Here is a 22,492-nt window from a genome sequence, read left to right as displayed (position 1 = left end):
AATGGCTAGAGTAATAAAAAAAGGAATAACAAATTATCTTTACTACAGTAGCGCAATGTAAATTCAATGTAAGGTGCACTGGCACAACCTGCTTGTATGCCTCATCTAAGAGACCTGCACCCAGTGATGAAACAAAATGTGATTGATATCATGCTACTTTCACTAAAGAAATAAATTCAAATGAATGGAGAAGCTGATATAGAAGGTATGGAGACTGATTTCTCACTCTGCCAAAATTAAAAACATTCATCATAACTGCATTCTTTCCTTGTGATCTTCAGTAAGAACTCTTACATCCACTAACAAACTTGCATTCTCTGACTAGTTAGTGCAAGTACAGAGGAATTTTTTTTCCTTCTACTTCAAAAAAGTGTTATTGCTAGAACTTAAAGAAAGTAACTTTTCCAATGAACTATTGTGGTGAAATTCTGTAAGCAATCAGCAGACAAATGAGGCTAAGCCAGAGATAGAGGGGGGTTGGAAATAGATGATCTTAAGGTCCTTTCCAACCCAAACTATTTTATAATTCTATGTAGAAAATTACTGACAAGCCTTTGCAACATCTTTGCCTGGAGTTTTGCATATTTTGTAGCAAGTCACTCTGGTTGTTGATGGATAAACCTGAAGATCTGATTTGTTTTCAACAGCCTACTTCAGCTGAAGACTGCTAGCCTGCCTATGTAAGAGCACTTGCTGAAGAATCACTGTGGTCTACTATAATTGAAGTACACAATCTTTGTTTTTTGCTGTATTTTGTGTGCTCACGAGGCATGCTTTCTGATAAAGCAGAATGAGAATAACTATGCCTTTTCTTGCATTAGTTTACTCTGTCATATCAAAAAGTAAGCTATATAAAATTAAGCTGGATTGACATAGTTTGAAAAAAAGACTGAGACTAAACATGCTGTACTGTGAAACTGAAAAACATTATTGCTGAACAAACAATTTATCATTTGAATATGTTCTTAGAGTTTCTTGGTTTGGGCTGAGGCTGTGAGATAGTTATTTTAATTAGTAGGATGTCTCTCAGGGACTTGGCTGCTTATCAAATAATTTTTGGAATGGATAAATCTAGTAAACTAATTTGCGGGTTTCTATTACCCAATTGGTTATGTGTAACATAATTCTCTGTTTTATACTCTTGCTTATGAAACAGTCTTTAAGCTGTTAAAAATATTATCACAAGTCTCTGCCTAGTTATCACTGGAAAGTGGAACACCACGTGGACCATTAACCAATCCCATTGTCTTCAGGTACAATGAAGATTATACTTTTTACAAGTCTGCTCAGTTGATCTGTATAAAATGACAGTATGAATGAACTTTGTTAAGGTCCTCTTGTTGTATTTGTTTTCTATTCATGGCTGCTTACAGTAAATATTGCTTTAAATGAATCAAAAAATCAGTTCTTTGCAGTACAAGTTGTGTTTGTGATGCTCTTTAAGATAATTCTAAGAACATCCACAGCCTGAAACAGCTGCCAGAAATTCTCAATCAGAAACTCTAGACTTAAATATTCAAAACATGAAGCAGTTGAAGAGTTTCTCTGACCAACACAGAGACCTGAACTGTCACTGTCTCTAATCTACATCAATGCTGTTTGGTGACAGAGGATATATAGCAGTGCAAATTCCCAGTATCATTCTACATTTGTTTTAATATACAGTTGGGTGGTTTGTTTGTTTGGTTAGTTTTCCTGCAAGCAATTGAAAACCTCTCTATAACATTTTATGTCTGCATTGATATTTGCAGTCAGAATATCATCAATAATGTCATAAATCAGACAAATTCTAACAATTTAGTGATGACCGTTACATTGGCCAGGTGGTAATCATAGTCTTCAGAAACTGCTTCTCATTGGTCTAATTTAAAACAATTAGATCAAATGTTTTCATGCACTGAAAGGAGTAATAGATACCCAAAAAGACTATTGATCAAAGCCATATGGTGGCCTAGTGACAGACAAAATAGAAAGAATATGTAAAATAATTATTCATTTATATGAAAAACTTCTGTATTATACAACCATAAGCGAGACGTTAATGAGCGTTCAGAGGGAACATGATGCCTGCAAAGTCTACAAGGCAATTTGGAGGTGTACGCTACCCAGACAACGCTGCCAGAAAAAGCAGACTTCCATATTTCTGCAATCAACTGCTGAAAATAGCCAAGAAATGAATGAGTGGAGTTTATTATACATTAAAAGTTTGCACAAAGATGAAAACTATACAGTTGAAATATATTTTCCTTGTAACTGAAAATCGAAAAAACAAGCTTCTTTCTCATATCAGGTGCCACACTGAACCAGAAAAAGGAAGGTGACAAAGAGCTGCAAGACTCTTCCTTTGCTCTGTCACTGAAAAAACTCTCATATCACTGATATTTTATTGAAAAAACAAGAACTGCTCTGTTATTGCTGACTTAATAATACCAATAGACAAGATCAAAGCCCTTACCACCTGTATTACATTAATTAAAGAAGCATCTTCTGTCCTGTTTACTTCTCTATCTTGTGTATAAAAAAATACACATTTCAAGAAAAGATGTGTTCTTCCTCTGACAGTCTTGGGTTTTCTTGCTGAAATGCATGCAGTTGTAGGTGAGCTCTAATTTGGTAATGGTTTATGAGTTCCCATGTTAAAATCTATGCCAGTATCCCATGGTCATTTAGTAGAAGGTTACATTATTTTCTGTTAGAAACATTCACTCTCTGCTTACCATCCAATCATATTAGCATAATGTGTGATTCTGCAAACAGGAACACTGCCTCACTCTATCTGCTATGACAGAGCAAATGCACAGTGGGGAGCCAATGTTTTTTCCAAGTCCTTGTTTTGGAACAGATGGGGAGATTTAAATGCACGTTTTGCTATTATGAGTCAATATATGATTGTAGGATTTTGAGATGTATTTCTACAAGTTTATCATTTAGGAGTTATAATGATGATTAGTATTTTATTTTAAATAGGACTATCAAATATCACTAGTAGAGTCTAATTTAAATGAAACTTCCTAAGCCAATGAAATAGTTATATTGCTCTATTTCAGATTTAATCTTGTGGTTAAACATTTATAATTTATTTAATATACTTTAGAAATTCTCATATACTTTCAATTGAAATCCAATGCATTTAGTAAATCGGGGAGATTATTTTAGAAAGCACGAGTGCTACAGAAGTGATTGAAAATGTATTCAGTTCAAAGCAGTTACTCAGGAGATTCATGCTATAGAAAGGTTTTGTTGTTTTTTGGTTTTTTTTTTATTAATGTTATTGCTAGAGCAGCAGATGATAGTAATACTTAGTGGTGGGTGAAAAAAAGGTATCATATTTTCATGTTTCCAGGGATTTAATGGTAGCCCTGCTCATATCTTTCAGTAAATACATTTAAAACTTCGTATCAAATTTACCCAATTGCTCATCCAACTTTTGACACTAACTCATACATTGAAATGCAAGAAAGTAACTAGTCTCTTACCTTTGGTTACTCACAGTGAAACAATAAGGCATGATACTTCAACTGCTACTGGAGTAATACAAATAGCTCAAAAAGAAAACATGATCTGTATAGAGGAAGCATGTAAAGATTCTGAGTGTGTGTTTTCTCTGAATTAACAATTCTACTACTGGCATTTGAATCTGTGAAACAAATGGGCATACATTGTTTAATATAGTTGGAACACCCAGTACTTTTCCAGGCAAATAGAAGTTCAGCTGGATCATACATCTTTCAAACTCACTAGTGAATCATCACTTCCTCAACAATAAGGTAGCAGATTTTAGTAAACCCAAACAAAACAGACCAAACAAACCCCTCCCAAACCAGGTAAATAGATGTTGTGCTACCTGATAAGAAGGTAATCTCTCATGTTATGACATTGCACCTTCTTGAAGAAAACAAAGGTCTATTTCAAATGGCTGAAAAAAATTTTTTCCATTGTTTATGTAGATAGGAATAATGACAACTAACATGTTCTTTATAGAAGGAAAGGAAGATAAGAGAAACTAAACAATATTATAGCTTAAGAAAATTATTTTACATTGTGGCGAGTGATTATTTTGAAGCTGTCTGTTGCACAAGGAGACTAACTAGAGATTCTGAATCTTGACTGGGCAGTCTGCAGGATCCTGAGCTGTTCTGCTACTGCTTTATAAGTTCAGAGTTGCGTAAAAAAATGACACATCACTTTTACCATCACTGATACAGGGTTTCATCAAGTTGTATCAAATTAACATACAGTTTTGAATAGCACTATTAGGCACAAATATATTAGATTTTTATAATGTAGTAGCAAGGTTAGATTATTATGTGTCAACAGTCTGCATATATTCTCAGTAAAAATGCAAATAAATCTGTTGTATTTAACAAACACTGAAATTTAATATCCTTTTATATTATTATAATTTCTTCTTTTCATAATTTACTATATTAATGTTTTCACACAGCTTCCATAAAATATCTACTAACTTCATGGGATAATACTGTGGTAGGTGCTCTCAGGGTAGATTGGAACTTTTCTGAACAATTTGAAAGATCTCTCTAAATAAATAGTTCTCTTTCACTTAAAAATTTCCAAAGGAAATCTAGGGTTTATATGAGCTTTTCAGAATCCTTAACTGGCTTTAATAATAGTAGTTAAGTGCATATTATATACTGGAGCATGTGGTAATCAAGCTGAAAAAAGAATAAATGCTGAAATACTTTTGCTACATATAGAGGAATAACACTGAGCAAATTGATACCATTATCAGATTAAACACATTTTAGTCAGGAACGTGTTGTATCCCAAGGCAATATTTTCAGGAAAGTAACAGTATAGTTCCTGTGAATTGGAATTTCTTGTACTGTAAAATGTCTTTCTGAAAGAAGTTCCAGGAACATTGCCAGAACTTGAACTGGCATGAAACCATACTCAAACTTTAAGTCAGTGTATTAAAGACTGAAACATCTACTTTGCAGTCAGGATTGAAGTTCTGTGACATGCCGACAACAAACTATACCATATTCACTTCAGAGGCTATGGCGAAAGAAAGGAGACAGGAGGATTGTTCCGTACTCTCCACATCAGACTTCTGGACACCTCTCAGCCAAGGAAACATCAGACATTACAAACAGCCCAGGCCAGAACCTAAAGCATACCAGTTACTATCACATTCCCCTAGGAGAGTCATATTGAATAAAATTCATTTAACTTGCATGGTGAGTACCAGAGACATAGGAAGGCATTTATAGTGCAAACATTTGGTATGTAAGGTTTGAGTCTGAAAACTATTACTGAAGTCCCTTAAAAAATGAAAATAAATACCACCAACTGATGCCACAAAAGACATAATTATGAGCCGTATAATTACTGTATCATAAAGTCACATCTATGCTCTTTTCATTCAGAACTTCATAATTTATTAATGTTATGAACATGAATAATAGAGACAACAAACATTTTCCAATTGAGTAATTATTTTACTTGGTAGCATTATGTTACCTAAATGTAAATTCACAAAACAAGGAACAAGAGTATCTTCTGTACTTACAAGTAAAATTTTTCATCCCATACTGGATTCAAGTTTCCAAAAATTGTCTTTGTTCTCCGCTTGGTTTTGCCAACTTGCACAGTAACATATGGGTCACTTGAGCCAGTTTTGTCCTTAGCCTGTAATCCCTGAGCACAAAGAACTGCAACAAAAGGAAAGAAATATGCTTTAGCCCTCATAGCCTTCATTGCCAAGAAATAAATGAGACACTGACAACAGCAACAGGAAACAAAGCCCTCAAACGGAGGTCTCCTAAAACAAAGCTTTGTGGATGAATTTTCCCAGCATCTGCTACTCTGGAGATTGACAAGTCTCATCTAACTACCCTCTGGACTGTATAAAATTTACAAATATGGTTCAATATGGAAATAAATTTAAAGATTCACTACAGAGCACGAAACACTTTTTTTTTTGCCATGCATACATAATTCAGATATGTTTCTCAAGCTTTTGTTCAATCAGCTTTGCAAGTAATATAATATTATTGTATAACTTTGAGTCTAATAATTCCCTAAAATTTCCACCCCTCCCATAAATGAATCATGATTTTCAAATTTCTCCAAAGATCCAAAGTAGAATTTCCAAAATAAAGCCTTCCATTTTCAAAAATCTGCACTCCAGATTATGAAACTAAACATGAGAAGCGTGGTTATGACTTTGTCATTTGTTTTCCTCATGTGAGAGATGTACCATGAGGATTTTCAGATTGCTTCCTACTCTATCACAGACAGGGTGACAGTTCAGATCAATTATCATTAGCTGCTCATGTATTTGTCAGCTCTTCTGACAGTTAATGTGGGTGTATAGTTAATGTATGTGCATTTTGTGGCAAATAAAAATACACATTACTTGATTTTCCATCATAATTCATAAAACGAGAAATCTCAGCAGAAAACAGAACTATCAAGTAGCAGTCTACCAAACCCAGAGAGCTGCAGCTAAAACACATGCCATGGCTTCTAGCATCACCAGAGCTTGGTTTTATTATTTTGCACGTATTTCAACTGCCTTAGTGGTAACATTTAGTTAACATTCTGTAATGCCAATCATTTTGGATAATGAAGCTCCCCCAGTGTGCTCAGAAAAATGATTACATAACAATGGCACCTTCTTACTTAGCAGACTAGCTCTCATTCTTGAAAAGACTAACTTTTAGGAATGAGCTACAACATATTTTGTCTTCTCCGTTCACTGCAAATCCAAAGGGAAATTTTTAGAAGGTAAGGAAGTATCCTTCTCCTATTTACAAGAGAATTAAGTACCAGTGCCTTCCAGAATTGTTAACTGTTATACTGGCCTGAATACAAGAGAGCTTTGAATATCCTTTAGAGGTAGAACTAAAAGTAAGAATCACAGAATCATAGAATAGTTAGGGTTGGAAAGGACCTTAGGATCATCTAGTTCCAACCCCCCTGCCATGAGCAGGGACACCACACACTAAACTATGTCGCCCAAGGCTCTGTCCAGCCTGGCCTTGAACACCTCCAGGATTGGAGCATTCACAACTTCCTTGGGCAACCTATTCCAGTGCCTCAGCACCCTCACTGTAAAGAACTTCTTCCTTAGATCTAACCTAAAGTTCCCCTGTTTAAGTTTAAACCCATTACCCCTTGTCCTATCACTACAGCCCCTAACAAAGAGTCCCTCCCCAGCATCCTTATAGCCCCCCTTCAGACACTGGAAAGCTGCTCTGAGGTCTCCATGCACCCTTCTCCAGGCTGAACAGCCCCAACTTTCTCAGCCTGTCTTCATACAGGAGGTGCTCCAGCCCTCTAATCATCCTCGTGGCCCTCCTCCGGACTTGCTCCAACAGCTCCATGTCCTTTTTATGTTGAATGAATTATTTTCCCTGACGCAACTCTCAATGTTACCAGCGCTTGGTGACAGTCCCAAACTTCAGGAACTATTCTTTTGTGTTTCACACACTGTCCCACAACCTTCAGAATGGCCTTCCTTTTTCCTAGTCCATCCGACTCACAATCTCAGATTTTCTCCTGATTTCTTCTGGCACATATCTGATATTCTCAGCAATGTGTATGGTTTACACACTGCCCCAAGTGTGATTGGGCTTTAGTTTGTACTGCAGAGGCATGCGTAGCTAACAACACATCTACCAGCTCTCACAGGATAATTCGTTTATGTTCACTTGACAAATGTTTTTCTCCTTTCCCTTCTGAATGCCAGCTTTAAATTTCAGCACTGCAAATGGCCATTTCATCTCTCAATGACCCTTCCTTGATATCTTAAAATATTACCACAGAAACGAAAAGTACTATGCCAAAATCTTTGAGCACACTACCCAAATACATTCATTTATAAATTATATGCATTATACATGTCTCACTGTACTGCTAAATTATGTACATTATAAAACATACACAGTACCAGAAATGGAAAAAAAAAAAGAAAAAGAAAAAAAAGATAATTATTTAAAATTTTCTTTTATGTAAAGAACCCCCCTTTGGCCCTCACACAAAAGAATATTACTATTACGAATACTTTTAGTGAAAGAAATGTGATTGAATATGCTTATTTTTGAAAAGACTGTTTTAACACTTTGTGATACAGTGATTTGAAGATGTGGGACTAAGTCCGATTTATTTTTGTACTCAGTTTTAGTGGCTGCCACAGCTGAAAAAGATACCTCAACAAAGATATACAGATCCTAATAGAGGAAGCGTATCATTGGCTGCACTTACTAAACCACAACACTCATTTTTCAACCCCATCCACCAATTACGCAAAGATTTTTGTTGAAATTCAGCTTGTAAATTTCCATCTTGCTTGATGTCAGCCAGTTCTTGCAAACTAATTGGAAAGTGTTTTAACAAATAGGTTCAAAAGCCACTGGAACTCCTCATTTGGAAGTTTTTTAAAAACATAGAAAATGCCATTTCCAAGTTTTTTAAGTGTACAGATTAGAGATTTTGCAGGTGACACATTGTTTTTAGCAGCAAAATCACATAAAAATGGAAATATATCCAAATACTAATTTTCAACAAAGGATGAATGATGAGTTTCAAATAAATAAGGTCTGGATTTGCAAGATGCAGCATTCTTATCATTAGAGTAATTAAAACCCCACAAATGCAATTGTGAACTTTAACTCTTGCAGCTGGTGGCAAAAAGCTCAGCAATAGCACAGGAGGTATTGTTAGGACGAAGAGGAGACAAGACTATTTATCTTCCTTCCTAGAGCAGTGGAATATAAAGTAGTTTTGCCAACAGCTGTAACTTAAAACTCTTCCAGTTAGCATGCTATAAATTCAACCATTTATGGATGCACTAAGTACGCAATTGAACACACAGTTCCAGGTCTAATTATAATAAATCTTATTCCCAAACCAGGAGGCTAGGAAAGAAAGAGCTCTTAGAGCAAACAGTTCAGAAGAAAATTTACCTGTGATGGTTATTTTTGCTGACCACTTGGATGTGCCATCCAAAACACTCTGTTTTGCTGCTTTTGTATATTGTACAAAGTCTTCTTTGGAAATATTAAACATTTCCTGGATCACTTCAAACACCTCTGGTCTATTTTTCTCTCTGATCTTCATTCTTTCCTTCATAGCACTAATAATGTTCTGCGTTTTATCTTCTGCACCATGTTTGGAACTCTTCTCAGCAGCTCCTGAAATGAGAGAAAAGGTCAATACTTTAAAAAAAAAAAAAAAGCTATCTTAGTTGTTCTCCTCCTCTAAGGTCTCCAGCCAATTGCTACTGCTGCAGTACTCAAAGATGTGTTTCATTTGGATGATATCAATCCTCTTACACTTATTCTTTGCAATACCTAAAATAATCAGTTTAACATGACAGGTTAATATTCAACTTCAATAAGGTATGTGTTATACCTGGAAATATTTTTTGAATCAGTACTATTTAGTGCTGACCAGTACTGTGAAAACATCCAAACATGTAACTTTTCCTTGAGAATTATGCATACTGACTCCTTCAGAAAGGTGTACAAAAGTGTGCAGTATCTAGGTCTGTCTGCTCTGTCCTTTACCTGTTACAAACTAAGCTTCAGTAAAACATATATGAATAATTCTTCAATTAATTTCTTAACTTTCTAAGTCAGCATGATGTAACAATATTTTAATTCCTTTCTCTCCTTTTGGAATAGGATGGTACGAGAAACCATATTTGTCTCACGAGGACAAAAAACTCCCCCAAATTAACAGAAACAGTATTTAAACAAGATAATGTTTCCACCACATTTTTGGAAGAATTTTTAGTTTGACAGTAAGGACACTAATCTAGACATCTGCTATGCTCTCCCACAGTGGAAATCTAATGAATAGTAGAAAGAAATATATATAGCAACTTTCTTGACTGTTTCCAGATACATCTCAATATTGGCTGCCTGACTCATGAAAAGTTTTTTTCATTCTTTCCGGGAACAGTGTTAATAAAAAGTTAATGATCACATAAATCCATTTAACAAAGCATTCAAAATCTACTGAATGTAAGCATTCCCTGGATTAAGCATTTATATTAGTTTGGGACTACCCTAACTGTAATGCTGACTTGACATCCTTACGCTGGATCACTAGTGCGCTCCATCCTTTCTTTAAAGATCATGTATCAACAAAGTAGAGCTTCAAAAAGCTGTGTTAGGAGTGGAATCTTTGATGGCTATTAAAGCCACTCTTCCGTGTTCTGCTTCTCAAAGTGTAGACGTGGCTTTGTACTCTGGTTGCAGCTGTATAGATTTAAGGGAGTGCACTTCCAAGAATGCTAACACTGTAACCACATAGGGAATTTCTGCAAGCAATATTGCACCAGACCCATGCTTGTGTGATACCAAACTTTAGGGTCTTTTGGAAAACTCTTTAGTGATCACCCAAGAAAATAATATATCACAGGTATGGAACAGACAGGTTCCTCTCTCCAGTAAAATTGGAGAACACTTACTGATAATTTCAGTAAGTATATGAGGATGGCAGAAGTGATCAAAGAATATTATCTATGTGAGAATAACTTCTAGACTGTATTTACTTGTAATATGCCAGGTCTATCCTACAAAATAGGTCACAAAACACTCAGGTGATTTGCTTATTTGTCTGGGACATCAGAACCACTACAGCTTTTTACTTACTAAACAAAAACGCCCAAAAAAGTATAAAGAGACCATGCTGTTACAGATTTTACTCACAGTTCTTCCCAGGAGAACTCTGTAGAGATTTCTCTGAAAGTCATAAGTGATCTCAGAGGCTCTTTAAAAGCCAAAGTGAAGTTCTCCTTATAAAATGAGGAAAATGTTCCTGATCAATGTCTCTGCTATACACATTGTATTGGAATAACCCAAGCATACTTTTTAAAAAAAACGAATGTCCATCTTGCAGTTGGGCATGAGAAAAGAAACATCAGTGTAGTCAAAATGGTATTACAAATGTTGGAAGCAAAAAGATTTCTGTAGAGCTAAAGAGGTTATTTCAGCTCTTGACAAGATTGACATATTAAGCACAATGCAAGAAAGCTACAAATCTTGTAATCAATGACACATTACCACTTGCTACAGGTATTGCTGAATTTCAGCTCATGTTGTTGAACACTACTCAAGGGCTCATAAGCACTGAATGTGACAATCATCATCACACAATGTGTCATCGTTATCACTAGCAGCAGTTAAGTACTTGACCCTTCCAAAAGGTTGTGAAAACATCATCCAGCCAACTATCCTCAATGCCTGAGAGGATTAAAGTATTATTGTTCCCTTTAAATGGATAGTAAAATTAAGACAAAATTATGTCGAACCACTCAACACGCAACTAGAATTCATATTTTTCAAGATTGAATAGGAACACAGTTCCCTCTTTACACTATTATCAAACACCTTTCTCTTCTTTTGATGACACGTTTTTTTGCTGAGGCACTCTCAGCTTGCAATGGCTAAAGAAGATCTTGATAAATCCTGAAAATCTCTTTGAATACCTTTTTTGCTTTTTTTTTTTGAATGAGAAGACTAACGTTCTAGTGATTAAGAGTTTTACACACTGAAAAACCATGAATTGGTAAAAAATGAATTAAATGCTACCATGAAACCAAATACCAGTTAAAAAATTCTCTAGGGATTTTATCACAAAAGAGATAATTGCTGAGCTGCCTGGAAAGAGTGACAGGTTCATCTTGCAAGATGCAGGAAAGTAACATTTTTAATTTTCTTGTATTTTCTGCCCTTACTTTAAAAGTACAGGTACAACATCATGATGAAATGATAAACCATGGACACAATCTAAGTGGCAATATAGCATTCCTATTGAAAACTTTGCTGCTTTTTGAGACAGTACATATGAAATTGTAATATGCAATAAAAAGAAATTTGCCTTAAGTTTTACTTAACAAGCTCCTATTTATACTAAATTATTTATTGTAGCTATTTTCATATCCTCTGTTGCTGACAGTCTATCAACAGCTCTTTTCATGCAGTATTGATCAGACTAATTAAGACAATATTCTAACTTATATTGCAAAGGAAGTAAACAAGCCCCTTTTACCCTAGGGAGTGATACAAACTCAACATGATTAAAATCAATTCTGATTTAATACTACACCTACTATTAGAATGGGTATCTTGTTGAAGATGAGAGGTCTAATGAAAGTGCTACTGATTTTTCTTAAATCTAATTTAGGACAAGCTTAGATATTGATGTTAAAGAGCTTGAGATGTGAATTCATTTCTACAGTCTACATTAGCAATCATTACGTACATAAAAAAAGAAAAGAAAATTACAGAAGCTTGGAGGCCAGTAAGTCCTAGTGATTATGAGATGGCCAAAAGTATAACTGTAATAAAAATAACCACAATGAACTGCATTCATTTCACTTCATGATACGGTTACCATAAGCTTTCCTATACAACCAACTGCGCTGCTCAATTCATTCTTTTAGTGAAACGTTAAATGTTTTAACATAAATGAAACAAAGCGCATGAAGCTGTTTTCAAAGGAATATAACATTCAAACTCACTGAACAATTAATCTGTTGCAAAAAAATGTGACAGGATTCTCAAAACCCTTTGTATAGTAACGGGAAGATTTGGATCCCTTAGGAGTGTTAAATAATTTTTTTATCTGCATTTTGCCTCCTAGAGGTTTACTCTTTCAAGAAACAGTTGTTCAATGTTTCAAACTTGACACCACAGATGACTGCCAACCCTACTTATTTTTTGCAGGCTCTCAGCCTTGTCATTTATATATTTGTAAAAATTCTTCAAAGGCAATATCATTCTTTGAGCCATTTGTTTTGTTTTCTGGGGCTAGTGATATGGGTCAGGGAACCCCTGGGCTGAGTTTTTCTTCAGATAAGTAAAAAGGAAGATAAAAAGGATACTTTTAATCTGTATATCTTTTGTAGCTTTTTAGTTTTAGTTTTTAGCCTAAAGATTCAACTAATACAAGGATGGATACATCTCTCATGTCACTTCCATGGTTGTGGCACCATGAAAAGCAGCTCAGCTGTTCTGTAGATAACAGAAGTTATTTGTGCTTATTGAAGAAGCTACTCACAAGTACCTTTTTTACTTTATAGACTTCTAAAAATTCACCAACAATCGTATTAATGCTGCACAATATACTTCTATAATACTTTTCAAAGGAAGCATTCTTTTCTCACTTGTGAAACTATCCTATTTACTGTTCTGTATTTTTGTCTATTTTATAGCACATTAACATGACTACCATAAGTATTAGGAATATTTTTATCTCTGTTTTACCTCTTGTGTTCTAAGTTAAATAAAACAAAGAGGGTTTATGCCATGTAACAAATTATTCTGGATGTTGCCATAGGCAGGGGAAAGTAAATAATACACTGATGTTAGCAAAGTTTATTTTGTAACTGACCAGCAACATTTGCCAAGTTTCAAGGACAAAACCAAAATTAACAGTCACTATTTCATAAAGTTTCTGGCTAGCTCCTTAGCCAATGAATATCAACATGCTTTCACTGATTTCTGATGATCTGGCTCTTCATTTCAGGGAATGTCTTAGAGTACACACAAAATCAAAGGTGTTAAATATTGCAAAGCTTTAGCTGTCAGGAAATACTCACTCTGCAGACAGTCAGCATTTAGGAGGTCTTGGCACTTCTCATGACATTTGACACCACATTCAGTACATCTCATGCCTTGTCTGGCTATGCCCCAAAGTAGACCTTCACATTCATAACAGTATGTGGGAGTTGTAGCTGTCCAGACTTCAAAGTTATGAGGTGTAGTTGATGATATGGGATAGATCAAAGCCTGCAGTGTCTTCTTGAAGACATGTATTTTCTGTTGAATAAATAAAAAGATTCAGGTTGAAGTATTGGTTAATACAAGTGAACTGGAGCTAAAGTATATACCCTTACACTTAAAATGTTACAAAATATCAGTATATACATAGAAGCGTGAACAAATGTGCAAAATACTGATTAACGCATTTTGCCTTGCACTTTGAAGACAAAAGAACCCTCGATGACTTTTTTGAGTGATTACAGAAACAGCAGAGTTAAGTTGGACTCAAGTCAGTGAATTAACATAGCCCTATATATTTTTTTGTATTTTGAGGCAGAAATTAGAAAATTCATTAGTGCTACATTCATTGATGCATTTTAACTAATGAACTACCACATTGCTGCTGAATATTTAAATACTTCCTACAGGAACTCAGACACACTGCAAGAAATGTACTTTGATTACAGACAGCGCTATCCTTTAATACTTAGTGTCTATATAATCTTTATGTCAAGTGAGGGTCCCCCCCATGCCAAATGGGCACAGGGCTGCCATGAATGTATTAGAAGTTTTAGACCTGTTCCCTTATAAATGAATAAATTGTTTGTTTTAGAAAGAAGACACCTTATTAAAAGAGGCAACACAATAGGAAGTGGGCTGTTTCCTAAAGTCTGTCCTACTATGTCTTCATCTAGTGTGGCTATAGTGTGAGCTAGCTGTAGTGCTGACTGTGTAGCTGTAGCAAACTAGGGAACAACATTTTGGAATCTGGAAAAAACCATTTGTAATGGTTTGTCCATACGAACCTTAACATCACTGCCACCATTCTGACAGTAGAGAAAGCAAGGCTGACTTGCTCAGTTAAACATGTGTTAACACTCCCATAGTTTTATTATCCCCCTGTGGTATGTGTATGACAAATGCAAGATATTAGCTTGGCTAACACCAGACTGATGTGCTCTTGGTTTTATCTATCTGAGTCTCAACTCAAAATGTGAGATATTCTGCTAATAACAAATTGTCCAATAAAAATAAAATATTTTTGTGTGCACATCTGCATAACACTGCACAGAACCATCAGTTAAAGCATTTCTGCTACCATGGAAAAAACATTACCATATAGCCATACCTCTACTGATTTGTAGGTTCAAGCACCATAAATAACAAATCCAAATGTTAAGTAGTTTAGGCTGCAACAGTTCTTATTGAAGTTCATAGTAACATGCTAAAACCAATATCCATCCTGTAAAGCCTGGCAAAACAAATACGGTCAGACTTCTCATGGATATTTGATCCCAGCACCTCTGAAAACACTGTAGAACTGAACTAAGAAAATAAGCTGATATGACAGGAAAAACTAAAACAAATACAGAATTCTCTCCAGGGCGCTTTCTTAGCCTACTCTAGACAATTAGCCATCTCAGAACTCCACTGAAAGCAAGCAAAGGTTACCACTGGTTTGATCTAGCAGAGGGACTGGGCTAATTCATGGCCACCTAACTCAGCAGACTTCATCTTTGTGCATTTCTCCACCCTCTGCCTCCCACATCACGGTCTACCGGCTACAGGGATCAGAAAGAAAACTTCAAAAACAACCTAAAGTGAAGTTACGCAGCTTGTTTCTCAGAAACTACCAGGTCTTTGAAGATTCCTTTGCAGATTACACTCTCTCACTCCTGAACTCTAGTAGTATCAGTACAACTCCTGCTCTTTTACCCTGTCCAACTTCACTGTTTTTTTCACAGTATAAATAATTTTAGAATTTTGCTAGTAACTTGTATCTATTTCTGAAAGGGCAGTAAGTAATGAATGGCACAGCTCAACAGGTCTTGAACTAAACATCTGAGGGTAAATGAAGTTTTCACCTGAAAATGCAGTTGTTAATAATTGTAAAGAGTTGTTAACAATTGTAAAGTAGAATTTTATTATTTTACTGTCTAGAAGCTTTCATTCCTAATACTCTCCTCTGTTTAAATGTATCTATTATACGCATTCACTGAGCTCTGGGCATGGCAACTTTTAGTGCTGTTAATATAAAGGAGGATTATTTTGTTATCTATTTATCCTCCAAAGTGAAGTTTATTTCTGTCATATACTACTTGAGATACTTTTTCAATGTCAATAGTGTATTATTTTCACAAACTCACGGTTCTATTTCTTTAACAAAGCAATTAAATGAATGCTCAACTGAAAACATATATTTAAGCATCACTGAAGCTAATACTTTGACACTGTTTAAAATGCCTTTGGATCAGTGCCTGAGAACCTGCAAACTCACTGTGTCATGAATGTGTTATACCAGAAGGATAGCAATGCCAGGTGGCAAAGCTCAAAGCATTTAAGCTCTGATTTTAATTTTTTGAGTAAGTAGCATTTGATTTTTAATAAAAAGCATTACTTCAAAGAATTTCCATACTGAATCTAAACAGCCAAACAACCTGCTTCCATCAGTCACTAATATTCCCTCCAGAAAAAGGAGAATAAAACCCAAAATAGCCTTAATCAGAAGAGTAACTTGCCCAAAGGGAATTTTCTTCCTTAACTCTCATCAGTGACTGCAGTTCATCTGGTTCTGTGGAGAGTATCTGGAGAGTTCTTTTATGCCTGAAAATGTCTGCTCTTTTTGTTTTCAAACCTTGCTCTACTAAGTTTTAATAATGCCTTAGGGCATTAAGTTCTGCTGGCTACTTGCAGAAGGAAAGTATTACCTTTCACTCATTTTAAATATCTTGCAAGTAGTTTTACTAGCTTTACCATTACATTTATCCTGTAGGGAAGAGTACCCACTTCCCTTTAGTATGTTTAGTGAGAGCTGGCATAAAACAGGCTTTTCTTATTCACCTCTGAATTAGCTTTTTACATTTTCTCAAATCAGCTTTTATGTATCTAAATTATATTTGTTGTCTGCCTTTGGGCCTATGTTTTTATTTAAAGATTTCATAACAAATACCTATTTCTGGTGCACAATTTTTCATACAGCCTGGTTGAAGCAGAGGCCAAAGAGTATAATAGCATAAAAATATATTCAACTTTTTTTCCCCTTTCCACTTCTCCTGAATCATAGTTCAGTAGTTTCTCCTGATTGACAGCAAGCATTACAGAAATATTTGCTCTCCACTGGGATTTACTGCTGCCTGAACAGTACCACTAAAGTCAGAATCTGTAAGTGTAGTTCAAATTAGGCTTTCTTTTCCTGCATTTGTTGGCAATTGACATTGCCAACTAAACTTGCACCTTCAGCCCTCCGAAGTCACAACTTGGTAGTTTCTGCATGAGGGGAGGCACGTAACTGAATAGTTAAACCTGTATTTACTGTCATAAAAAGAAGTAATACTTACAAATGGTTTACTTGTTTGTTTAGCAGACATCTTTTAGTAAAGCATATGGAGTATCTTAGGGTCATTTACTGAACTTAGGCATTTCTGTAGCTATAACATAAATGGAAAGTCTCTGTTTTGCACCACTTGCATGGCGTACGTTTGTTCTCTATAATTTTCCTTCAGCCTTTAACTCCTTTTTGAGATTCCATAGTTCTCCATTCTATCGACTTTTGTTGCTATTTTGACATAGCAGAACAAAATGACTACTGATGCTGCTGAAAGATCATTTCAAATACCAGCTGTTCCCCACTTTGTCAATCCATCCCTGAGCAGTACCAAATTATTCCTTTATGATTACCATATAAGCATAGAAAGGTCACAATAAATTAGAGGAATGGATGTGTGTGTACTTCTGCTACGGGCTTCAGCTCCCAGACTACTTGTCAACATATTCTACTCTTCCATTTTTCTGCTATAGAGCTTAACAACAGTGTAAGAAAAATTCAACACTTTTTTTCCAATATAAGATATATTCTAGATAACTACGTTTTCACTAACAATATAAGGAACACAAAAAGGGCCTTTATTCCTTCAAATTAGTGCTTTTGCTTAGTTTAGCCATGCAAATCTGCTTGCATCACACTTCAAGTATTGCTGAAGAAGACGGCATGTGTTGTGCTTTTGTTTAAAATAAATTTCTTTTGCAAGTCAATAATGGAAACCCACAACATATGTGTTTTACTAGCTATGAAAATATGATTTTTCAAAAGATTGTCCTGGTCACTTCTTGTATGAATGAAATACTTCTTCATCTAGAATCCCATGTGCTATTAGCAGACGTTACATTTACAAAATCAAATAATGTCTCAGCCACCTCTAAGGACTTGGAAAAAAATTAATAACCACACAGAAATCTTGCAGAGTCCTGTCATTCTAATTGTACTGCTGATGTGATGAACAGAGACTGCAGGTAAAGCATGGTGCAGCTGGTCAGTTTAAAATAAAAGGTTCTCCAAGTAGCGTTTTAAACAAGGGTTTTTTGCTTAGTGTCTGGCAGCAGCAGCAGACCTGTTTCTGTCACTGTGGATCAGGCAGCAAATTCGGCTCAAGATCCCTGAACGTTCCTCCACAATAAACAGCATGTTTATACACTCAGTTTTATCCAGTTCGGAATGTTTAAGGCTGAAATAATTTCTGAAGAACTTTGAACAAAAAATTTATCCATTATTTAAATTACTTAAACCTGTCACTGAAAACACTTACCATTTCATCATTGTTTATGGAGGTCCGGATGAGCATGGCCATGGAAATACCAGATTTTCGAGCTGCAAGTGTCTGTTTAAGGCAAAATGCAAACCTGTTAAAAATTATACTAGTAATTTCAGTTACTGAATCTAATGGAAGGCAAGCAATACTTGATGATGCTATTGGATTAAAACAAAACTGTGGGAGTTACAAAAGCTTCTAGTTAAGGTTTGCATCACAACAACCTTTAAGGTTTCAGTACATAATAAAAGCACACATTTCACCATCTTTACTGTTTCAGCAGTGCCTAGCTGAACTGCCATTCCTAATATAAAACCTGTTATTCAGAGGTTTTCGACTCATTTTTTTTAAACCACAGGCTGTCACTGTTTTTCTGCTTTGCCAACCAAATTAATGTGGTACAAGGATAGGCATCCTGCCCTGATTTGGAAGCTGTCTGTGCCTTCAGCAACATGGGAGATCATTTTGCAATAGTCTTATCATTCAAGTTGTCATTCCACATATTTTTTTTCTTAATTCACTGAGCATTTAAACTGTGTATATATATAAAATGCTTCTTGTCTTAAATAAAAAGTCTTTGGGAAACCTAAATGGAATTTTTACCTTAAAAGACATTACTCATTCAAAACTATGAATAGGTATGTGGACAAATACTCTGGTTCTTGGAGAGAGGTAAAAAGGCTGGAACTCTGTCTCAGTCTGTCCTCTTTAGCCCACATGATATGGGTATTATATGAATACTTCCCAATTCTTAAGACTACGTCCTCGGTTGTAGAGACAATCTCATTTGCTCTAGTAGAGTACGTACAAAGGCACTCAAAGTATTTTTAACATACAATAAACAAGGAATATTTATCTTCCTTACTGCAATATCCCTGTAATTTAAATGGGTCCTTGAGAACTAGAGAGTATAATGATCAGAAGGAAAAATACCCTTGGGGAAAGGAGTTCTGTGTGTTTTCCAAATAATATTTCAACCCTGATTATCACTTCTGCTATCAGTAGTTCTTCTGACCTGACAGAGACACATAAGATTTATTCCTTTGTACAAAATATTAACCATAACACTCCTGCATTACTGCGATTTACGTGAAAATTTTGGCTTATGCATCCTTCCCCCTATTCTAAATCATTTCAAGCCTGCCTGTACACTTTTGCTTTATCTCTGTTTTCCTGTAATCCAGCATCAGTTTGTCATGCTTGCTGCCCTCATAGTCTAGCAGTGTGAGGAGGGAGGATCAATTATACCACCCACTAACCATAAATCTGTTGTTGCCTTTGTTGTGAGGATACAGATTTTTACCTTACTGTGAAGCAGGTCTCTGTAGCCCACCATTATAGAGCTACTACAGCAAAAGATTCAATGATATTTTGCATATGACATTCTCATTTTTGTGAAATATATATCGCATCAGAAGTAATTTAGGTTTATATCAGCAGAACCACATAATTAATCTTTGGATGGAGAGACAATTCAAACTTCTTCCAAATTTATAATTTTTAACAATGACATTTTAAATGTTGGTGGGCTGTTGGTTTTTTTTTTTTTTTTTAATTTAGAGATATTAAGGCTGTTAATTTTAATTTTAAACTTTCACCTTCCCCTGAGAACATATGCATCCAATTTTCAGTAAGTTTCCCTTGATAATAATTAAACTTGCAGAGAGATACAGAATTATTAATCTTGTGAAAACAATTATAGAGTAGGAAGTCATCCTTGGCACAGAAATATTTGATTTATCACTGTCTTATTACAGTTACCATGGGGTGCAAAGAACCTTCCCTCCTTTTATTTTAAACTCTGAGCAGTTTATCAAGCCTACACCATTAACTTCCTCTCAGTTTTCCCACTCTATTATTAATAACTAAATAATTCTGCTTCTTTGTGACTGTATTTCCTTCAATTTGTGTGAATACGAGAAATTCCATTGGTGTGCACCACTGAGATTGACAAAGTGACAGCAAAGATTAGACAGAGATGTTTTGTGACAAAATCTAATGCTACAGGACCCACACACCAAAGTGAGAAATGGCAAACAAAAATATGCTGGGAACTTTAAGAAGGAAAGTAACAAGCAGTGAACAAACACAGAACAGTGTCTGTGCTTACGGATGGAATGAAGCAAACAGGAGTCAGTATTTTGGAAAGAGAAAAAGAAAAATGCTGCCAGACTCATTTATGGGAAACAAAGTTGCAGGATATGAAGGTAGCAAGAAAACTTTTCTCCCTACTGGCCTATCTGTTTTTAAATAGCAGAAAGGAAGAAAGGTAAGTGCTGTTTATCATCTGGACCCTCCAGGAAGGAAAACCAAATTGCCAGAGCATTTGGAAAGAACACGGTGAGCAAAAGGAACCTGAAGCCATTCACCAGCCTCCTTTAACAGGAGACGAGACTTGCTTACCCTCTCAAACTGATGTTCAGATACTACCTCATGTCTTTGTGCTTACGAGAATTTGACCTGCAGACTGTGAAGATCTCTATGTTGGTACTATTGCATCGTGAACATTCGGGCCCCTCACTACAAGAGAGAGATTGAGTTGCTGGAGCAGGCCCAGAGAAGGGCAACGAAGTTGGTGGGGGGCCTAGAGCACAAGTCTTATGGAGTAGCAGCTGAGGGAGCTGGGTTTGTTTAGTCTGGAGAAAAGAAGGCTCAGTAGAGACCTTATTGCTCTCTACCTGAAAGAAGGTTGGAGCAAGGAGGTGACTGGTCTCTTCTCCCAATCAATAAGTGATGGGACAAGAAGAAAGGGTCTCAAGTTGTGCCAGGGGAGATACTGGATATTAGAAAAAAAAATTTTCACTGAAAGAGTGGTCAGACATTAGAACAGGCTGCCCAGGCAAGTGGTGGAACAATTGTCCCTGGAAGTGTTAAAAACTGTGTAGACGAGGCCCTTAGCAACACTGTTTAGTGGTGGACTTGGCAGTCCTGCGGTAACAGTTTGACTTGATCTTAAAGGTCTTTTCTAGCCTAGTTTATTCTGTGATAAATTTATGAAAAAAACCCCAAACCAACCAAACCCCAAACCAATAAAAGAAGGTGCTGAAGTTGAATACCATCTGTTTGATTTTTAAATGTTTCTCCAAATCCCTGATACATGATTTAAAATACCCTAGTTTCCTTGGTGTTCAGGTCCTTTTAGATCCCCACAGTAACTTGTATCTATGCTGTGTTATGTACCACCTCCAAATTTGCCTTAGCAGCTTAAAATGAAAACCATTGAAAAGTGGTAACTGTAAATTAAAAAAGAATTTGACTCAAGCTACAATTAAATGTTAAATAAAAAATTGTGTAGGTGAAAAAAAGAGCCACCTGCAATGCTGAAATAAAAGAAACTTCTGTTTTGAAGCAGCAGTCAGGGTAATGTTTTGCAACTGTTCATGAATGCTGGCTGTGTCATGCAATACACATTCCTCTGTTTTTACAGAGGGTTTCAGTTTTCCTGATAATCTCTTCTTTCACTTTTTTTTTTCTCTTAGAAGAATCTACAGACTATCATAAGAGGGGAGTGGGTGTGTGTGGGAAGTTGAAGACAAAATATTTGTTACCACTTTACAAATACTGGTTTATTTGTAATGTTAAAGTTACTCGTTATTGTTTTAGTTGAAATTGACAGTTGTTTCATTCTGTGTGTTCTCTTCAACAGTATGAACCAAGCAGACTGTTTTACAACAGCAGCAAGGATTCACTAATTTTTCTCTGTTCTTATAATCAAATGATAAAGTATAGTAATAATATATTCTTGAATGACCAACAGAAGAAATTTGGCTGAATACTTCAATTGTACAGTATAAAGTCACCTTTAAATCAAATGAAACCAGGAATTTTCTAGAGTTTTCATAACATCTAAAATGATGACTTGCATTAACAGAAGCAAGGACTAAAGCGTATTGAGAGAAAAATAGAGCTAGGGACGTTTGTCTATTGGCAGATCAACACACATATTCGGCCATTGTGAGCTGAGTAATTCTAACCTCCACTGTAATTATTTCTACTCCTTTCTACCTAGTACAAAAGAGAACACATTTGTTTAAAAGTAGAAGTTACAGCAATTACATTAACAAGTGCACCTGACTGTCCTTTCTGGCTCCACTTTAAACAGAGGTCTGTTCAAACACTCTGCATTGTTATTCAAACAACTGTATTGTTACTCCACTGGAACGATGA

General features: G+C 35.7%; 1 protein-coding gene across 1 annotated transcript in view; it reads right to left on the bottom strand.

Moving 5' to 3' along the window:
* UNC13C (unc-13 homolog C (C. elegans)) overlaps positions 1 to 22,492 on the bottom strand; it is a 128,907-nt gene that overhangs the window by 72,830 nt on the left and 33,585 nt on the right. The window contains exons 6-9 of the mRNA XM_010019819.1: positions 18,323 to 18,394; positions 13,577 to 13,796; positions 8,931 to 9,158; positions 5,531 to 5,672 (exon numbers count right to left, since the gene is read on the bottom strand). Of these exons, the coding sequence (XP_010018121.1) occupies positions 5,531 to 5,672; positions 8,931 to 9,158; positions 13,577 to 13,796; positions 18,323 to 18,394 (662 nt within the window). The remainder of the gene's footprint in view (positions 1 to 5,530; positions 5,673 to 8,930; positions 9,159 to 13,576; positions 13,797 to 18,322; positions 18,395 to 22,492) is intronic.

This window comes from Nestor notabilis, unplaced genomic scaffold, assembly GCF_000696875.1.
Source record: "Nestor notabilis isolate BGI_N333 unplaced genomic scaffold, ASM69687v1 scaffold908, whole genome shotgun sequence".
Taxonomy (NCBI): Eukaryota; Metazoa; Chordata; class Aves; order Psittaciformes; family Psittacidae; genus Nestor; species Nestor notabilis.
Note: the sequence above shows the minus strand (reverse complement) of the source record. Positions and strands in the feature narration are given on the sequence as shown.